This window comes from Budorcas taxicolor, chromosome 5 (genome assembly GCF_023091745.1).
Source record: "Budorcas taxicolor isolate Tak-1 chromosome 5, Takin1.1, whole genome shotgun sequence".
NCBI classification, from domain to species: domain Eukaryota; kingdom Metazoa; phylum Chordata; class Mammalia; order Artiodactyla; family Bovidae; genus Budorcas; species Budorcas taxicolor.
This window is the reverse complement of record NC_068914.1, coordinates 140930062-140947362: the sequence shown is the minus strand read 5'-3', so window position 1 is coordinate 140947362 and position 17301 is coordinate 140930062. Positions and strand designations below refer to the sequence as shown.

At 42.4% G+C, this 17301-nt stretch overlaps 1 protein-coding gene across 2 annotated transcripts in view; it reads right to left on the bottom strand.

Annotated features, from left to right (window-relative positions):
• Nucleotides 1–202: 202 nt before the first annotated feature.
• Nucleotides 203–17301, bottom strand: part of DUSP16 (dual specificity phosphatase 16) — a 90338-nt gene continuing 73239 nt past the window's right edge. For both annotated transcript variants that reach the window (XM_052640463.1, XM_052640464.1), the window contains 3 exons: nt 12627–12786; nt 7427–7550; nt 203–3925 (listed from right to left, as the gene is read on the bottom strand). In XM_052640463.1, the coding sequence (XP_052496423.1) occupies nt 2809–3925; nt 7427–7550; nt 12627–12786 (1401 nt within the window). In that variant the 3' untranslated portion in view covers nt 203–2808. The remainder of the gene's footprint in view (nt 3926–7426; nt 7551–12626; nt 12787–17301) is intronic.

The window sequence follows — 17301 nt, the reverse complement described above, 5'->3', positions numbered from 1 at the left end:
GGATGAAGATGACGGCAGTAGACTGTTAGCTCTGACGCGCGTTCCCTGTGCAGGGTGGAGCCTGTGACACAGGCTGAAGACTCAGCGTTTCGCCTTGAGCTGAACCCTCTGCAGGCCAGGCCCCACCACGGCCTCCCTAACCCCTTGAACATGCTGCAGAGAGAGGTCCCTTCTCATGTTTATGTATAAACAGGTACCAGTTTTGATTTTATTTCATCATATTAACATTCATGACACATCAGAATGAGAAATGCACAATTGTAACCATTCAACAGCTTGCCTTACTCCAAAAGAACACTATATTCATATTAAACATTTATACAGTCTTCCCGCCCAACTTTACAAATGTCCTAAACCATTTTCCAGCATTTCTCACATCGAAGTCTAGTTCTGCTGTTTACTATCACCATTCTGTATCATCTGGTAGGCTCCAGCACTCCCTCTCCGATTCACGGTGCAGAGAACCAGCCACTCGGGGCCCATGGCCACCCATGTGGCTCCAGGGCTGACCTGAGAAGCTGTCTCCTCAGCTGGGAAGTCTCCATTCTGAGGGCTGATTATTTGACATTAGTGACCAAGAACTAAAAGCTGTAGCATAGGACCACATTGGTCACAGGAAGGAAGGGGACCATGGCCAAGAGAAATCCCGAAGGTTGGAAGACCAGTTCAGCCCAAAGATCTCATTAAAACCAAATCCCACAGCCCTCCTGAAACAGACAGCACTGGAGCCATTGCTTTCACTTCTCAAAAATGTTCCACAGTTGTGACCAGACTCTGGAAGCTGGGAGCTGTTACATGGTTGGTGCGTGTGTACGTAACACATCAAAAATCAATGTGTGAAACCTTGACAATTGGGTCTGATTACACCCAGAATTTGCATGTATAGAGAAAAGCTAAACTTAACAGAACCTTTCCAGTATGGTAACAATGCACTCCCTACACAGTTTACTCACTTCATTTTACACCCATATCACAACCCATTATTTGTGCATAACCAGTTATGTTCTATGAAGCTCAGAATTGTCACGATCAAGTCAGTTTTGAATCATGTCATTCTATGCTGGTTTTAGCAGTCACCATAAGAAACATGAAGTCACATCCGACTCAAAGGACTGTCCATTTCTCACACGTAGAAAAACCTGAGATATGAGTCAGCAACTAGCTACACTTACAGTAAAGAATAACACGAACACCCACCCACCACCCTTAAAAAAAAAAAAAAAGCTGCTGACGTGAATTAAGGCTTCAAAACAGGACCAGACTGTAGCTGACGAAACTCAAGCCAGGAAGTTTAAAAGCAGGTAAGTACTATCACTTGTTTACTTGTTCTAATCACCTAGTTTCAGCTGCCAGGGTTGATTCCATACAGTGATTGTAGGTATGGACTGAGACCACTTGGTCCCGCTCCATTTTGGTGTCCCTTCTACTAAAAAATGCTGCGGGTAGTTTGAGAATAGTGTGGGTGTGTCTTTCCACTCTGCTTGCGATGAAACAAAATTTGTCCGCCTCCTCACCTTTCTATACCGTTTAGTTCTGAGCATTCCTGGCTTACGAAAGCCTCTCAGCCCTAGCGGTATGAAAGCCTAAGGAAATCGTAGAAAATACCACCTTCGTCACATGCTAAGGGGGGAAAAAAAACTACTGAGAAAATAATAGCCGACTTAGCAGCAGCAGCTGCTCCTCAGTAGTTTGATCTTGTCCTTCCACAATTTTCTGCCTCTTGTTGTTTGCAATAAAATTCCACTTTATTGTTCCATTTTCACAAAATACCTCTGTGCAGTGAAACCAAAATAGAAAATACCTAGTTTGGCTGAGACCTTGAAGGGGGTGCTGCTCTGCTACCAAATAAATTCACATCTGGCTTGAAACCAGGTTAACCTTTACTTCCCAGGATTAACAAGCCCATCTTGAACAGTTCTTTTGATTTAGAAAGAGGGAGGTAGACTCATTTAGCCTCCCAATATTAGCTTAAATCACCATGCCGCCAGAGTCCTGGCTGTTCAGTTGATCTCAGATAGCTTTGTCTTCCTTCTTCACAAAGCCGAGAAGAAAGAGGAGCTGGACCACTTCCATCCAGGCCTAATTGGAAATGCCTGCAGAGATCGTCTAAACTGGTCGAAAGGTGTGACTAGCTACCTACCTGTTCACAATGCCTAGAAACCGGGCCACCAGGCCTGGTAGTGGTGAAAGCCCCGACTTTCTGTCTGAGGTACTGGGGTTGCTCTAAAGTAGGTCTTGGCAAGGCCCCCTAATGGTCGGTCAGCAGAGTGACGCTGGCCAGCTCAGCGGCTGGCGGGTGCGCTTGGATCTGTGCCTCAGCTTTGGACGTGATGGTTCCTTGTTGATTTACCATTAGGTTTTGTTCCTAACGGGGTCTCCCCGCCCGACCCACAGGCTGGCTCAGTCTCAGCGCTAAGGTGCACTTCGGAAGGGACCAGACAGGACTAGGATCTGAGATCTCTTTGTAGCACAACAAGAGAACGGTGGGGGCTTCCGTCCTCCAACTCCAAGTAGAACTCAATCTAGTAAGAAGGGGAGGATGTGCAATCCATTGCATAGAACTGTGTGACGTGTCTGGTGGAAAGCTGGCCTGGGCCCTTCCATTTGTGTTGAGAGAAGTATTAGCTGCTCTCTCAACTGCAGATGTTAAAAAAAAAAAAAGAATGGTGTGGATCCATGTGTTGTTTTTAAACCATAGCTCCATTTTCCAAAAATATATATGTACATATATATATTTCAGATTTACAGGGAATTAGTTTTCGTGAACAAGACAAGCCCTGTCCACGGGAGTCACAAGTGTCCTTCTGCTCAGGAGACCTCGATGATTTCCATGCTGCCTGAAAAGCTTGACTGGCTGCCCACCTTGCCCAGTTCCTCCCGCGACCGGTTCTCGGACCTGATGCTCTCACCGAACTCCATCTGGCAGCTTCGACGCTTGAACTGCTTCTCGAAGGGGCTCTCCTCGTGCCAGCTGCGCCGGGAGTCGGCCCTGTCGCCAGGCTTGTGGCGCCGGCGCACCGAGTGCCCAGGGTCCCCGCCGCACGTGGGCAGCTGGCTGCAGCTGAAGGCAGGGTGGCCTGCGCGGCCCCCATAGACGGCCGAGGCCGAGTAGAAGTGTGGGGGCTCTGGCGCGAAATACCAGCTCTTGGTCAGGGCCGACGCGGAGGTCTGGGGGGCCAGGAGGTCCGAGTGCCAGCCCTCCAGGCCCAGCCCCGTGGCCGACGTGGCCAGGTGCTGCTGGCTGGCCGAGAGGCCGAAGAGGAAGCGGGGCTGCCCGCGGTCCTCCACGCTCCCGCTGCGGTGCAGGGGCGACCACAGGGGCCTCCCCGGCCGGGGCCGCGCACCCTGGCCGCTGCCGTCAGAGGGCCGGGGCGGCGGGGCCTCCTCATGGTCCGGGCTGGCCTCCGGCGTCTGCTCTGACACCTCCTGCACCGGAGAGAACTGGCAGGGCTTGCCCGCGCCTTCCAGGCTGGAGGCAGCGGGCTTGTAGAGCTCCAGGGCGGCCTCGGGGGATGACAGCCCGCCGGGCGTTGGGGACACCGACTTGATGTCCAGCGAGAAGGAGCGCTTCAGGCGGCCACTGTCCTCCAGCCTGTCTGGGGGCAGGTGGAGCCCGTTGAGCGCCTGGACCAGGGGGCCGTCGTCGGGGGCCGTGCTGGGGGGCGCAGGCTGGGGCCCCGCCCCCTCGGAGGGAGCAGGAGCCGGGCGGCCGTGGGGTGGCCCTGGGGGCAGCTGGCTCCCCTGTGCGCCCTCCAAGGGGCCGGGCCCGGCGACTGGCTCGCTTGGCTTCTCCAGGGGCAGCAGCTTCAGTTTGCTCTTGGGCCCAGCGGTCCCGGTCTGGCTCTTAATCCTCTTCTCGTAGTCCAGGAGCTGGCCCAGGAAATTGAAGTTGGGAGATATAGTAGGTCTTTTTTCTTTCACAAATCTGTGAGGAGAGGGAAAAACCAAAAAGGCTTGAATCTGACAGCTGACCTGTTAAAGTGATTAAGCTGGAGTAAGTGAAGAGGTGAGAGGGAATTATCAGAGAGGTCCTCCCAAGACCTTTGGAAGATGGCTGGTTTAGAAGTTCAGGGAGTGGGTGGAGGAGGTGAGGGCCTCTGCCTTGCGGAGCTTTACAGACGACCCTGAGGATGTTAGAAAGCAAGGAGCCCAGCCCCAAAAGTTCTAGGTTCATCCTCCCTGTTTTCAAGGACTTAAGGCTTCCAGTGGGCTTCCCTGGTTAGTTCAGCTGGTAAAGAATCCGCCTGCAATGCAGGAGACCTGGGTTCGATCCCTGGGTTGGGACAATCCCCTGGAGGAGGGTATGGCAACCCACTCCAGTATTCTTGCCTGGAGAATCCCCGTGGAAGGAGGAGCCTGGTGGGCTACAGTCCACGGGGTCACAAAGAGTCAGACACGACTGAGCGACTTCAGCATGCACAGTGTTTCCAGTGCAGCTGGTAAGAGATGATTCTCTCCTCACCACCTGGGACACCCTCACCCCTACCCCGCCATTGCACTGGTGTTCCCATCAGAAGTACAGCTTAACAGCCATGCCACCTTCAACTTTCCAATGACACAGTCCCCACAGTGACTTCGAGACATTTCACATTTTTAATGACCAAAAGAGAGAGGCTATCAGACAGCCAGAGCATCAAAGCACACACTTCCCAGTTCCCTGCTCTTTGTATTTAATGGGACAGAATAACGAGTCACACAGTGGACTCTGTCTGCTAAGCATGATGTTAATGCACTAACAAGAGTATCAGCTCAGTCAGCCCTCAAAACTACCTACCATCACAGAGGTACACACAGTCCTTATGTGAACTGCCCCAGTCACACAGTTATTGAAGTATGGGGCTGGGATTCAAAACCAGGTCTAACATCTGGATTCATTCCTGTAACCACCTTGTTAAAAGAGTCACCAAGGGATCAAAACTAGTAGTAAACAGCTTTTCCATTTCATGGCAGAAACAAAGACTCAGAAGTGGTAGATACGTTCTTTAGTGGCCCCTGATTCTCACGGACATGCCTCAGAAGATGTAGGAGTGAAACTACCCTAAGAAGTTGAATAAGGAAGGAAAGAGAAAACTCAAAAATAAACTCCTTAGAAATATGTAACCTAAAGCAAATTAACAAAGCCAGAAATAACTGACTTAACTGTGACAAGTGTAAATACAGGGTCTTCATGCTAAGACCCCCATGAGGATATGAGGGTGCCTTTCCTGCTGGTTTGTGTGGCATTCAGGAGGATCTGCCTCCCCACTTTCTTCTTCCAGTGAGCTGTTCAAGTAGCTCATTTCTTTGTTCCAAATTTTCCAATTTGAGGAAAAAATCCTATTGTTACAACAGGTCTGGTTCTGTGTGCATATATTTATTGATCCATTATCACATGGAGATTATCCACCTCTATCCAACAAGATACACAGAGGGCTCTGCTTCATACGTCCCTCAACAGAACCCCAGTCCTTGGTGCTGCTGTCATTGGCTGCCTTCTGTCTGGACAATGAGATTGGGGACAACCCAGTCAAAAGTATACATTGCAAAATCTGGGCAAGTCTACAGACAGCCACATGCAAATCAATGAGGTCAGAATACACCCTCACATCATACATTAAAAAATAAACTCAAAATGGCTTTAAGACTTAAATATAAGACATGACACCATATAACTAAAAGAAAACATAGGCAAAACATTCTCTGACATAAATTGTACTGATGTTTTCTTAAGACCGTCTCCCAAGGTAATAGAAATAAAAACCAAAATAAACAAATGGGACCAATCAATCTTAGCAGCTTTTGCACAGCAAAGGAAACCATAAAACAAAAAGACAACCAAGAATGCGAGAAAATATTTGCAAATGATGTGACTGACAAGGGCTTAATTTCTAAAATATACAAACAACCCAATCAAAAAATGGGCGGAAGACCTGAATAAATATTTCACCAAAGATGACATACAGATGGCCAACAGGGACATGAAAAAGATGTCTGTCATCGCTAATTAGAGACATGCAAATCAAAACTACAGTGAGATATCACCTCCCACAAATCAGAATGGCCATCACTGAAAAGTCTACAAATAATGCATGTTGGAGAGGTTATGGAGAAAAGGGAACCTTCTTACACTGTTGATGGGAAGGTAAATTGGTGCAGCCACTATGGAAAACAGTACAGAAGTTCCTCAAAAAACTAACAATAGAGTTGCCATATGATCCAGCATCCCACTCTTGGGCATATACTCAGACAAAAGTATAATTTCAAAAAATACATTCACATCAATGTTCATAGCAGCACTATTCACAGTAGTCAAGATGGAAACCTAAATGTTCACCAACAGATGAATGGATAGAGAAGATGTGTGCACACACACACAAACAAATATTACTCAGCCATGAAAAAGAATAAAATAATGCCAGAAGCAGCAACATGGGTGGCCCTCAAGATTATCATACCAAGTACAGTCAGAAAGAGAAAGGGAAATACCATATGTATCACTTCTACGTGGGATCTAAAACACAAACATATCTACGAAACAGAAACAGACATAAGAACAAACCTGTGACTGCCAAGGGGGAGGAGAGTCGGGGATGGAACGATTGGGAGCTTGGGATTAGCTGGTGCCAACTATTATATATAGGCTGGATAAACAACAAGGTCCTACTATATTCAACATCCTGTGATAAACCATAATGGAAAAGAATATTAAAAAAATATGTGCCTGCATAGCTGAATCACTTTGCCACACAGTAGAAATTACCAACACTGTAAATCAACTATACTTCAATAAATATTAAAAAAAACTGGGCAAGTCTAGATTGTGAATGGAGTTTGACAATTGTTTGGTTTGATACTTACATATACTGGACTTTATCGTCAGTGAAAGCGAGAGAGTCTGAAGCACAGTAGGAATTCTATAATGAGTATTCTCTTGGAGCATTTTTTCTCATGTGTAAATTAGAACAAATGATATTTCTCCAACTAGGGAAAGATCTCTAGATTTGCTCGTTCTTAAAAAACTCAGGGCTTCCCAGGTGGCTCAGATGGTAAAGAATCTGCCTGCAGTGCAGGAGACCTAGGTTCGATCCCTGGGTCATGAAGATCCTCTGGAAAAGGGAATGGCAACCCACTCCAGTATTCTTGCCTGCAGAACCCCATGGGCAGAGGACCCTGGCGGCCTAGAGTCCATGAGGTCACAAAGAGTTGGGCATGACTGAGCATCTTTCACTTTTTTCAAACTTAATAAAGCAGCTGAGAATGCACTTCACACATGGGAGGGCAGAATTAGTGCTAAATTATAAAAATACATTTTCCTCCAATCTTTAAACATTTAAAAATCAAGTCACCTGTAGAGTGTTAACTAAAATAATCCTGGTCACCCATTCTCATATCTCATGATTCAGGTCAAAGGAGAAGCCACTTGCACAGGGTGTGTTCCTGCCCTCACCTGTAAGCTTCATCCAAGGACATATCCATCCTCTTCATAATGTAGGCGATGGCGATGGTGGCGGAACGGGAGATCCCCGCCAAGCAGTGCACGAGGACACATCCATTGGAGGCTTTTGCTTTCTCTGTAGGAGTCAAATTCAGAAAAGTTCACTAACAACTTTGTTCAGCAGTGAAACGGTGTTTCCATTTACTCACACAATGTCCTTCACCTGCTGATGCAAAGGAAAGCCCCTCTTCTTGATACTTATCTATTTTTCCTTTCAATACTCTTTTAAGGAGGTAGGGGAACACGATTTCCCCACCATTTTCATAGAGAACAGAGAAAGTCCCCACATGTGTTAATAAGCAATTTGTCCCTAATCCAGGTTGCTTCTCATTCAATACATTTCACTGCACTTTTTACATTATGTATTACTTTAACTACTCTGAGTATAAATCATACACTGTGATCACATGATTCTACTTGCTTGGCATAGAAAACTTCAGAAATACAGAATAGTATAAAAGAAAATAACATCCAAAATCCTACGATTTTAGCTAATATTTTGTTTACCCATGTTGTCTGACCCTTCAGCTTTTTGCTAAGAGCTTCTTCCAGTTTTGAGGCATCAATTGACATATAACGTTGTATTTTAGGTGTATGACATAATGATTTAAACATATGAGATTAAATTTTAAAAGCACTTTTTCATTTTAAACATATGTGATACACATTACTGGGTAAAAAGCAGGGTGGTGGGGAGGGGAGAGACCTAGTCACAGTGAGACTACATCACAATGTAAAAAGATGCCACATCAAGAACTTCAAACGCCAGCTCAGAACCCATCTTCCTCATAGAAAAATAGTTTCCCCATTTTTCTCCAGGAGACTTTGCTACGACATAAAGTGGTTCCTGAACTTTATTTGCTGAACTCAAGGGAGAAACCATGCGTGCACCATGAATCCGGTTTAGTAGGTCACTTTAACGAGGACCAAGCGAACTTTGACTTCTTCCCTGAGACCATACTGTCACACTGCGTCATGCTAATTGCCCGTAACATGGTAGGACTCTGTTAGAACCAAGAACCAAGTGAATTCAATCACACAGTCCTGCCACCTCTCACTGTAGATGAGCTTTAAAAGCTTTCTCGTGGGTAAGGATCAAGTTACCCCAGAGCCTGGAAGCAGCCACCATTTCAGTCGGTACTATGACTGCCTCAGTTCTGAACAGTTTTCTTGTATGCTGACCTGCTGCCATCAACTCCTCTTTTCATTCCTGTTTTCACTGATTATCAAAAGTTTATCAAGCCTTATGTTAATATTCTTGTAATTAACAGGTATCCCAGAGACTCTGCTCTGGCAGTTGAATAATACAAGGCAACTCCAGTCTCACCACCTCTGTTATACATATTACAAACAGCTAACGTACATGATGCATTATTTGTTATGTACAGAACACTGAAGGGCTTTGAGGTAGTACAGGAACAATCAAGCAGCTCCCCTTTAAATAGCGAAATCAAACACAATAAAACAATAACAAAGGGATGCAAGACAACACTGAAACAAAGAAATAAGGACACGCTAGACAACATAATGGTATATAAACTCATGTCCACAAAGTCCACGACTTCCTGGGCCTCCACAGCTCTCTTCCTCCTCTTTACCAGGCAGTATTTAGCCTAGACTGCTCTTAGTACTTCCTTCTTCACTTTGGCTACTGAGAAGCTCAAAGCCAAGGTTTTCACTCAATTTCAATAAGGAACTGTGATTTGGATTTTACTGTACCTTTGCTAGCCACGTATTACTTGGTTCTTGATCTTCCATTCCATTTTAATGGTAATAGGGGTGAATGTGTGTTACCTTCTGATCCCAACCTCTTCCTGTAAGCTGCTTCAAATTCTTACTGGAAATAGACTGGCTTGAAATATTTTTAATATTTTTTTAATGTTGACAGTATTCTGATTTTTAATAATTATCTCAGAATTAGACTCGAAGGGCCGAGAAGGGTTTTGCTTCTAACACTCTCTCAAAGTCCTGAACACTGAGCACACAGTATACACCCTGTGTACACAGGCTCGCTGGCCAATACATATTTTAAAAGGTAATCTTTATAAAAACATTGAAAAAGGCCAGAAGGAAATAAAGTGATGATGGTAACAGATGCGTTAGGATGTTGAGGGTATAGGTTTCCTTTTCTCTGTTTTTCAAATTTTCTGTGTGGTATTTATACTGCTCTTACAATTACAACTGTTTGGATGGTGTATTTTAAAAATCTAATTAAAAAGTGATTATACTGAAGTGGAGCTCATTAGAATACATTTCTTGCCAGAACTGTGTGCTAAGCTGAGTCTCTTAAGGCAAAGGAAGGAATGCCCATAGACCTGGAGGAGAGAAGGGAAACATTCAACAAAGAGCCACAGTGGGGCTGGACCACTGCTCAGAAAAGAGGCCTGCCTGGTGCGTGCTGGGTGGGAAGGGACTGGAAAGGAGGTTCAAAGGTGGGGAGCAGCCGCTGGAGAGTCTAGGAAACTCGGGCGAAGGACCCGAGACACTTAAGTAGCCTCTGCAGGTGCTGAATAGGGGCAATAAGAAGGCATGGATGGGGAAAACTGGGAAAAGCAGGTTGCCACTACAGCAATCCAAGGATAAGAAAAAGATATATTTCAATTTTGCCTATTTTTTTTTAATCAATTCTAGGTTAAAAAAGAGGAGGTGGGGGAAGTTCAAGAGGGAGGGGACCTATATATATATACCTATGTCTGATTCATGTTGATATCTGGCAGAAACCTACACAATTCTGTAAAGGAATTATCCAATTGAAAAATGAATTAATTTAAAAAAAGATAGCAAATGAAATGGACGAAGGGGAGAAGTTACAAAGGTGAAAATGGAGGAAGTAGTAACTGAGGTGACAGAGGACACCTCTAAGGAAAAAAAAAAAAGGCTTCTCAGATAATTTTTTAGTTCAGCTACTATTTAAGACCCAGTTACAAGTCGGGCACTGTGCAAAGTGTTTATATGTATTATCTATTTTAATCCATATAATATCCTTATAAGGTATATACAGATATACAATATACCTTATAAGATAAATACATTGTCTTCAGTCATCAGATCAGCAGACTAAGGAACAGAGAATTTTCAGTAACTCACCCAGAATTACTTAACTGATAACCAAGGGAGGCAGGATTCAAATACAGTCTGGCTCCAAAGTATATCCTCTTAATTACCTCCCTGTATTGCTTACAAAAGCCCTGAGTTTGCTGTGGGTGAAGTGGGGCAGGAGTCTGTACCAACAGCCAGCCGGGCTGGGGGCCTGGTCAGGGTCCCAAGCACAGACAGGCAATTGCGCTCACCTCTGCCTCCCTCTCCTAAAAGCAAAGGCAACACTCAAACCTGAGCCTTTCCAACAAACCCAGGAACTTAACTGAAATTTAATCTGAATAATAAATGTACGAGCCTGTAAGTTAGTAAGTCCTAGTACGAGGGTACATCTTTATATTCTCTGCCATGACTAACCAAGGCTTTAAATGGCCTGGAGGAGATGAACACCTCTAGTGAACACAGGCTGAATTCCACAGTGGGCTGGAGGTATTGCACTGGATGGTCTGGGTCTGGGTGGGAAAAGGGTGGTGAGCCTAACAGTAAATAGGGCCAAGCAAGTGAACTACTGGTAAGTAAAAATATCTTCAGATATACAATTACAATATATATTTGGGTATGTATCTCACCAACTTGGAACATGGTAAAGTTCCTTTTGTATGAATTAAAAGTGGCCAATAGCTCCCATGAAGTCGAAGAAAAGTAAGCTGGAAGCAAAGTCCTCTCTTTGTTACCTACCCTCCTAAAGCTTAGACACTGTCATGACTTAACAGAATCAGGTTTTCTTCTGAATTTAGACTCTGAAACCGTACTTTTAGCTGAAATCAGAGCCAATTATCTCTGGATCAATGTGACGTTTAATGGGAACATTAACTATAATCGTCGTCTTTCAAAGAGGCAAACACTGAATGATATGCTGAATACTTCCTAGAAGTAGAATGGTGGGAAAAATTAATTATAGGAGTTTTGTTTGTGATGATTTTCATGCAAATTATCTAAGCCATTTACCTTCTGGTGTTTCACAGGATGCATGCCTATTAAAGAGGAGAAGTCTTGGCAATCTGAAGTCTTGACAAAAGGGGGATCTGTTTCAGAATTACCCAAAGTTCCAAAAGCACTATTTAGAAAATTCCTCTCACAGATGAAAGGATAGAGTGAGGGGCTTCATTTACACAGTTACATTGTTTAAAAGGAATCAGTTCTTTAAAAAAAAAAACTTTCAGTAACCAATTCAAGAGTATATTTAATTATGGATGAGGGTGCTCCAGCTCATGACTGGGGGGAAAACCAAGGAAAACTCCTCACATGGACATCAAGAGTCACACCTCATCGTGCTGCCCAGGAGCAAGGAACCCATCTCGTTGCTTTAGCCATTTTCCACCAAAACCACATTTCAAGTAAACGTCACTGATTTCCTACCAGCAGACCTGATTTCAAGGCACCAAAAATGTCATAGCAGTGCCAGAAGCTGGGAGTTGGGGAGGCTCCAGGGCTGACGGGCCCAGTGAGCAGAACAAAGTACCATCCAGACCAGACCCTGTCACAGTTATCGCCAAGGAACGATCACACGAATGTGAGTGTGTGTGTTGGAATTTCATTAGACCCAGTACTATTAATACTTGAAATTGCTGGCATACAGACGGAGGCTTAGGAATCTTGTGACATAAAAACTTTAAATGTAATGGGATTAGTTTCCACAGGACTTGGCTGTTCTCTGGGGAAAGCACAGCAGCAAGGCAGAAACAGGTTAAGGAATGCCACCAGAGTTTCCAAAAGTCTTTTATAGGATCTGATGAAGTGGGTGGCAAGTTTAATCCCAAAAAAGTTTAACCCATTTTCAAACACTCGCAAATCTGTAATCCCAGATCCCATCAGGCTTAACCCTGGGAATGTTTGAGTTAGCTAAGCTGTCACAAGGCCAGTCCCTCAGGGACACACGGCGCACACACGTCACCTTGCCCCTGAATGAGATAAGCAGCATCATGCTTGTTTTCAGACTTTCGAAAAATCTGGGAAGTAGGTTCCTTTTCTCTAATGAGAGAAAAGGGGAGGAAGGGGTATACTCATACATGAGACTATAACCCAAAGGATTTGTAATATGACTTGAGCTACTTACCAATAAAATCCACTGATTTGTCCAACCACGGCAAAATTTTCTCACAAAAGCTATCATTCACAGGCACTCGCAGGAAATGAGATTCGGGGATAAAGTCAGGCTTGGGGCAGGTGTTGCTGGCATTTAACACATAACCAATCCCATTCTGTTGCATCAGCTCCTAAGGAAGGAAAGAACAGTTAAAGTGACATAATGTAATAGCATGATCATTTTTAAAGAGAAAAACTTAACACGATGATTAAAATGACTAGTTTCCTTGAAGCGATCAGATTTCATTCAGTCAGTAAAATCCAAAACCTAGCACAATGACATGTGAAGACAAGTTTAAAGCAGAATTTTTAAAAACTGAAGTATAGTTAATTTATAATGTTGTGTTAGTTTCAAGTGTACAGCAAAGGGATTCAGTTATACATATTACATATTCTTTTTTTTATAGTTTATTACAGAATACTCAATTTAGTTCCCTGTGCTATACAGCAGGTCCTTGTTGTTTATCTATTTTATATACTTACATGTTAATCCCCAATTCCAAATTTATCCTCTCCCTCCCAGCTTTCGCCTCTGGGAACCAAAAGTTTGTTTTCTTCATCTGTGAGTCTGTTTCTGTTTTGCATATAGGTTCATCTGGATCATTTCTTAAGATTCTACATATAAGTGATATCAGATGATACATCTTTCTCTGACTTCATTTAGTATGATAATGCCTAGATCCATCCATATTGCTGAAAATAGCATTGTTTCATTCTTTTTATGGTTGAGCAGTATTCCATTGTGTGTACGTATATGTATATGTATATACATACATAAGCATTATAGATATATACATCACATCTTTATCCACTCATCTGTTGAAGGGCACTTGGGTTGCTTCCATGTTTTGGCTATTGTCAATAATGCTACAGTGAATATTAGGGTGAATGTATCTTTTCTATTTATAGTTTTCTTCAGATATATGCCCAGGAGTGGGACTGCAGGATCATATGGTTAGCTTTTTTAAGGAACTGCAATACTGTTCTCCATACTGGCTATAACAATTTACCTTCTCAGCAACAGTGTTAAGAGAGTTCTCTTTTCTCCACACCCTCTCCAGCAGGTATTATTTGTAGACTCTTTAATGATGTCCATCCTGACTGGCGTGAGGTGATACCTTGTTGTTTTGATTTGCATTTCTCTAATGATTAGCAATATGAACATCTCTCCATATACCTGTTGGCCATCTGTAAGTCTTTAGAGAAATGTCTGCTTAGGTCTTACAGCTATTTCTTTATTGGGTTGTTTTTTTGATATTAAGCTATATGAGCTGTTTGTATATTTTAGAAATTAATTCCCTGTCGGTAGCATCCTTTGCAAATATTTTCTCCAGTCTATAGGTTGTCTTTTCATTTTGTTTATGGTTTCCTTTGCTGTGCAGAAGCTTTTAAAAGTTTAATTAGGTCCCGTTTGTTTGTTTTAATTTTCCATTACTCCAGAAGATCATTCCAAAACAATACTTTATGTCCAAGTGTGTTCTGCCTATGTTCTCCTCTAGGACTTTTATGGTTTTCAGTCTTAAATTTAGTTCTTTAACCCCTTTTGAGTTATTCTTGTATATGGTGTTAGAAAACATTCTGATTTCGTTCTTTTACATGAAGCTGTCTAGTTTTCCCAGCACCATTTCCTGAAGAGACTGTCTTTCCTCCATTATATATTCTTGCCTCCTTGGTCATAGATTAATTGACCATAAGTGTGTGGGTTTATTTCTGGGCTTTCTACCCCATTCCATTGATGTTTTTGTGCCTTACTGTTTTGATTACTGTAAATTTGTAGTATAGTCTGAAGTAAGGGTGTACGATTCCTCCAACTTCATTCTTCTTTCACAAGATTGTCTTGGTTATTCTGGGTCTTCTGTGTCTCTATACAAATTTAATTTTTTTTTTCCAAGTTCTGTGAAAAATGCCATTGGTAATTTGACAGGAATTGCACTGCATCTATAGATTGCTTTGGGTAGTATACTCATTTTAACGATACTGATTCTTCCAATCCAAGAACATGGTGTATCTTTCCATTTTTGCTGCGTGATTTCTTTCATCAGCATCTTACAGTTTTCAGAATACAGGTCTTTTCCCTCCTTAGGTAGGTTTATTCCTGGGTCTTTTATTCTTTTTAATGCAATGATTAGTGGTACTATTTTCTTAATTTCTCTTTCTGATACTCTGTTGTTAGAGTATAGAAATGCAACCTATGTCTGTATATTAACTTTGTATCCAGCAACTTTACTGAATTCATTGATGAGCTCTAGTAGTTTTCTAGTAGCATCTTTAGGCTTTTCTATCTATAGCATCATGTCATCTGCAAACAATGACAGATTTACTTATTTTCCTATTTGAATTCCTTTTATTTTTCTTCTTTGATTTCTGTGGCTAGGACTTCCAAAACTATGTTGAATAAAAATGGCAAGACTGGGCATTCTTGTCTTCTTCCTGATCTTCGAGGACATGCTTTCAGCCTTTCACTGTTGACTATAATGTTAGGTGTGGGAGTTGTCATATATGGCCTTTATTATGCTGAGGTATGGTCTCTCTATGCCCACTTTCAACAGCCCCCCCCTTTTTTTTGGTTGTGCTGTGGCATGTGGGGGGTGGATCCCACATTTCTTGACCAGGGATCAAACCTGTGCCCCCCTGAAATGGAACTGCAGAGTCCTAACCACTGGACTGCTAGGGAATTTGCTTCATTTTTCAACTTTTTTGTATGCCTACTTTCAGAAGAGTTTTTTTTTTTACCCATAAATTGATGCTGAATTTTATCAAAAGCTTTTTCTATATATGAGACACTCATGTGATTTTTATTCTTCAGTTGGTGAATGTGGTAGATATGATATCTGCAGATACTGAAAAATCTTTGCATCCTTGGGATAAATCCCACTTGATCATGGTGTCTGAACCTTTTAATATATTGCTGGAGTCGGTCTGCTAGTATTTTGTTGAGGATTTTTGCATCCATGCTCATCAGTGATAATTGACACAAAAACTAAGTTTTTGCGTGTGATATCTTTGTCTGGTTTCGGTATCAGGGTGATGGTGGCGGACACACAGAATGAGTTCAGAAGTGTTCCTTCCTCTGCAGTTTCTGAAATAGTTTCAGGATAGGTGTTAACTCTTCTCTAAATGTTTGTTAGAATTCACCTATAAAGTTACCTGGTCCCACCCTTTTGTTTGTTGGGAGTTTTTACTGATTCAGTTTTTAGTACTGGTAATTGATTAGTTTATATTTTCTGTTTCTTTCCGGTTCAGTCTTGGGAGATTGCACCTTTCTAAGAATTGGTCCATTTCTTGCAGGTTGCCCACTTCGTTGGCATCCAGTTGCTCACACTAGTCTCTTATGATCTTCTTATTTCTGTGGCATCAGTTGTACCTTCTCCTTTGTCACTTCTGATTTTATTGGTTTGAACTCACTTCCTTTTTTTCTTGGTGAGTCTAGCTAAAGGTTTATCAATTTTGTTTATCTTTTCAAAAAACCAGCTTTCATTCATCTTTTCTATTGTTTTTTTAGCCTCTATTTCATTTATTGGGCTTCCTGTGTGGCTCAGCCGGTAAAGAATCCGCCTGCAATACAGGAGACCTGTGTTTGATCCCTGGGTTAGGAAGATCCCCTGCAGAAGGGAAAGGCTACCCACTCCAATATTCTGACTTAGAAAATTCCGTGGACTGTATAGCCCATAAGGTCACAAAGAGTCGGACACGACTGATCGACTTTCACTTTCATTTATTTCCTCTCTGATCCTTATGATTTATTTCCTTCTACTAACTTTGGGTTTTGTTTGTTCTGCTTTCTCTAGGCATAAGGTTGCTATCTGAGACTTTCTGTTTCCTATAAGCTTGCATCATCACTATGCATTTCTCTTAAAGCTGCTTTTGTTATATTCCGTAGGTTTTGGATTGCTGCTTTCATTTTCACTTATCTCTGGGTTCTTATTACTTTTCTCTGACTTCTTCAATGATCCATTGGTTGTTTAGTAGCATATTGTTTAGACTCCACGTTTGTTTTTTGTAGCTTTTTCTTGTAGTTGATTTCTAATCTTATAGCATTATGGTCGGAAAAGATGCTTGATATGACTTAAGTTTCTTTACATTTATCAAGACTTTTTTTTAAATCAAGGCTTTAAAGCAGAACTTTTTAAGGGCATAAAAGGCTATTAAAAAAATCACACATCACTAATATGGTCAACTCTATTATCTTCATTACTAGAGAAGTGGAACAAAGAATACAAAATGAAACCATGACAGTTTACTGACTTCCCCCTCTTTGGCATCTATGTAAATTTATTATGACCATGTTAGGTGTAATCCGCAAAATGCATGAATAAGTGCATTGATTTACAAGATTTGGAAGTATACTAGAATACTTTTGTTTGTTTTGTACTGACTTCAGAACATATGCACACACAATGAGAACATTTTCTCCCCAAGCTGAACATGGTGGCTGTTCTCTAAGACACAGTCCTGGGCCATCTCTTGGCTCTAAATGCTCTCTCTGAAGGCTGACTATTTCCATGTCTCTACATGCTGATGACTCTTAAATAAATACACATATACACACACACGCTTTAATTTTTGATCCATATTTCCAGCTGCTTCCTAGATATCTCTATTCGGATGTCCCTCAAAACTTTCAGACTCAGAAACAGCACATTCTC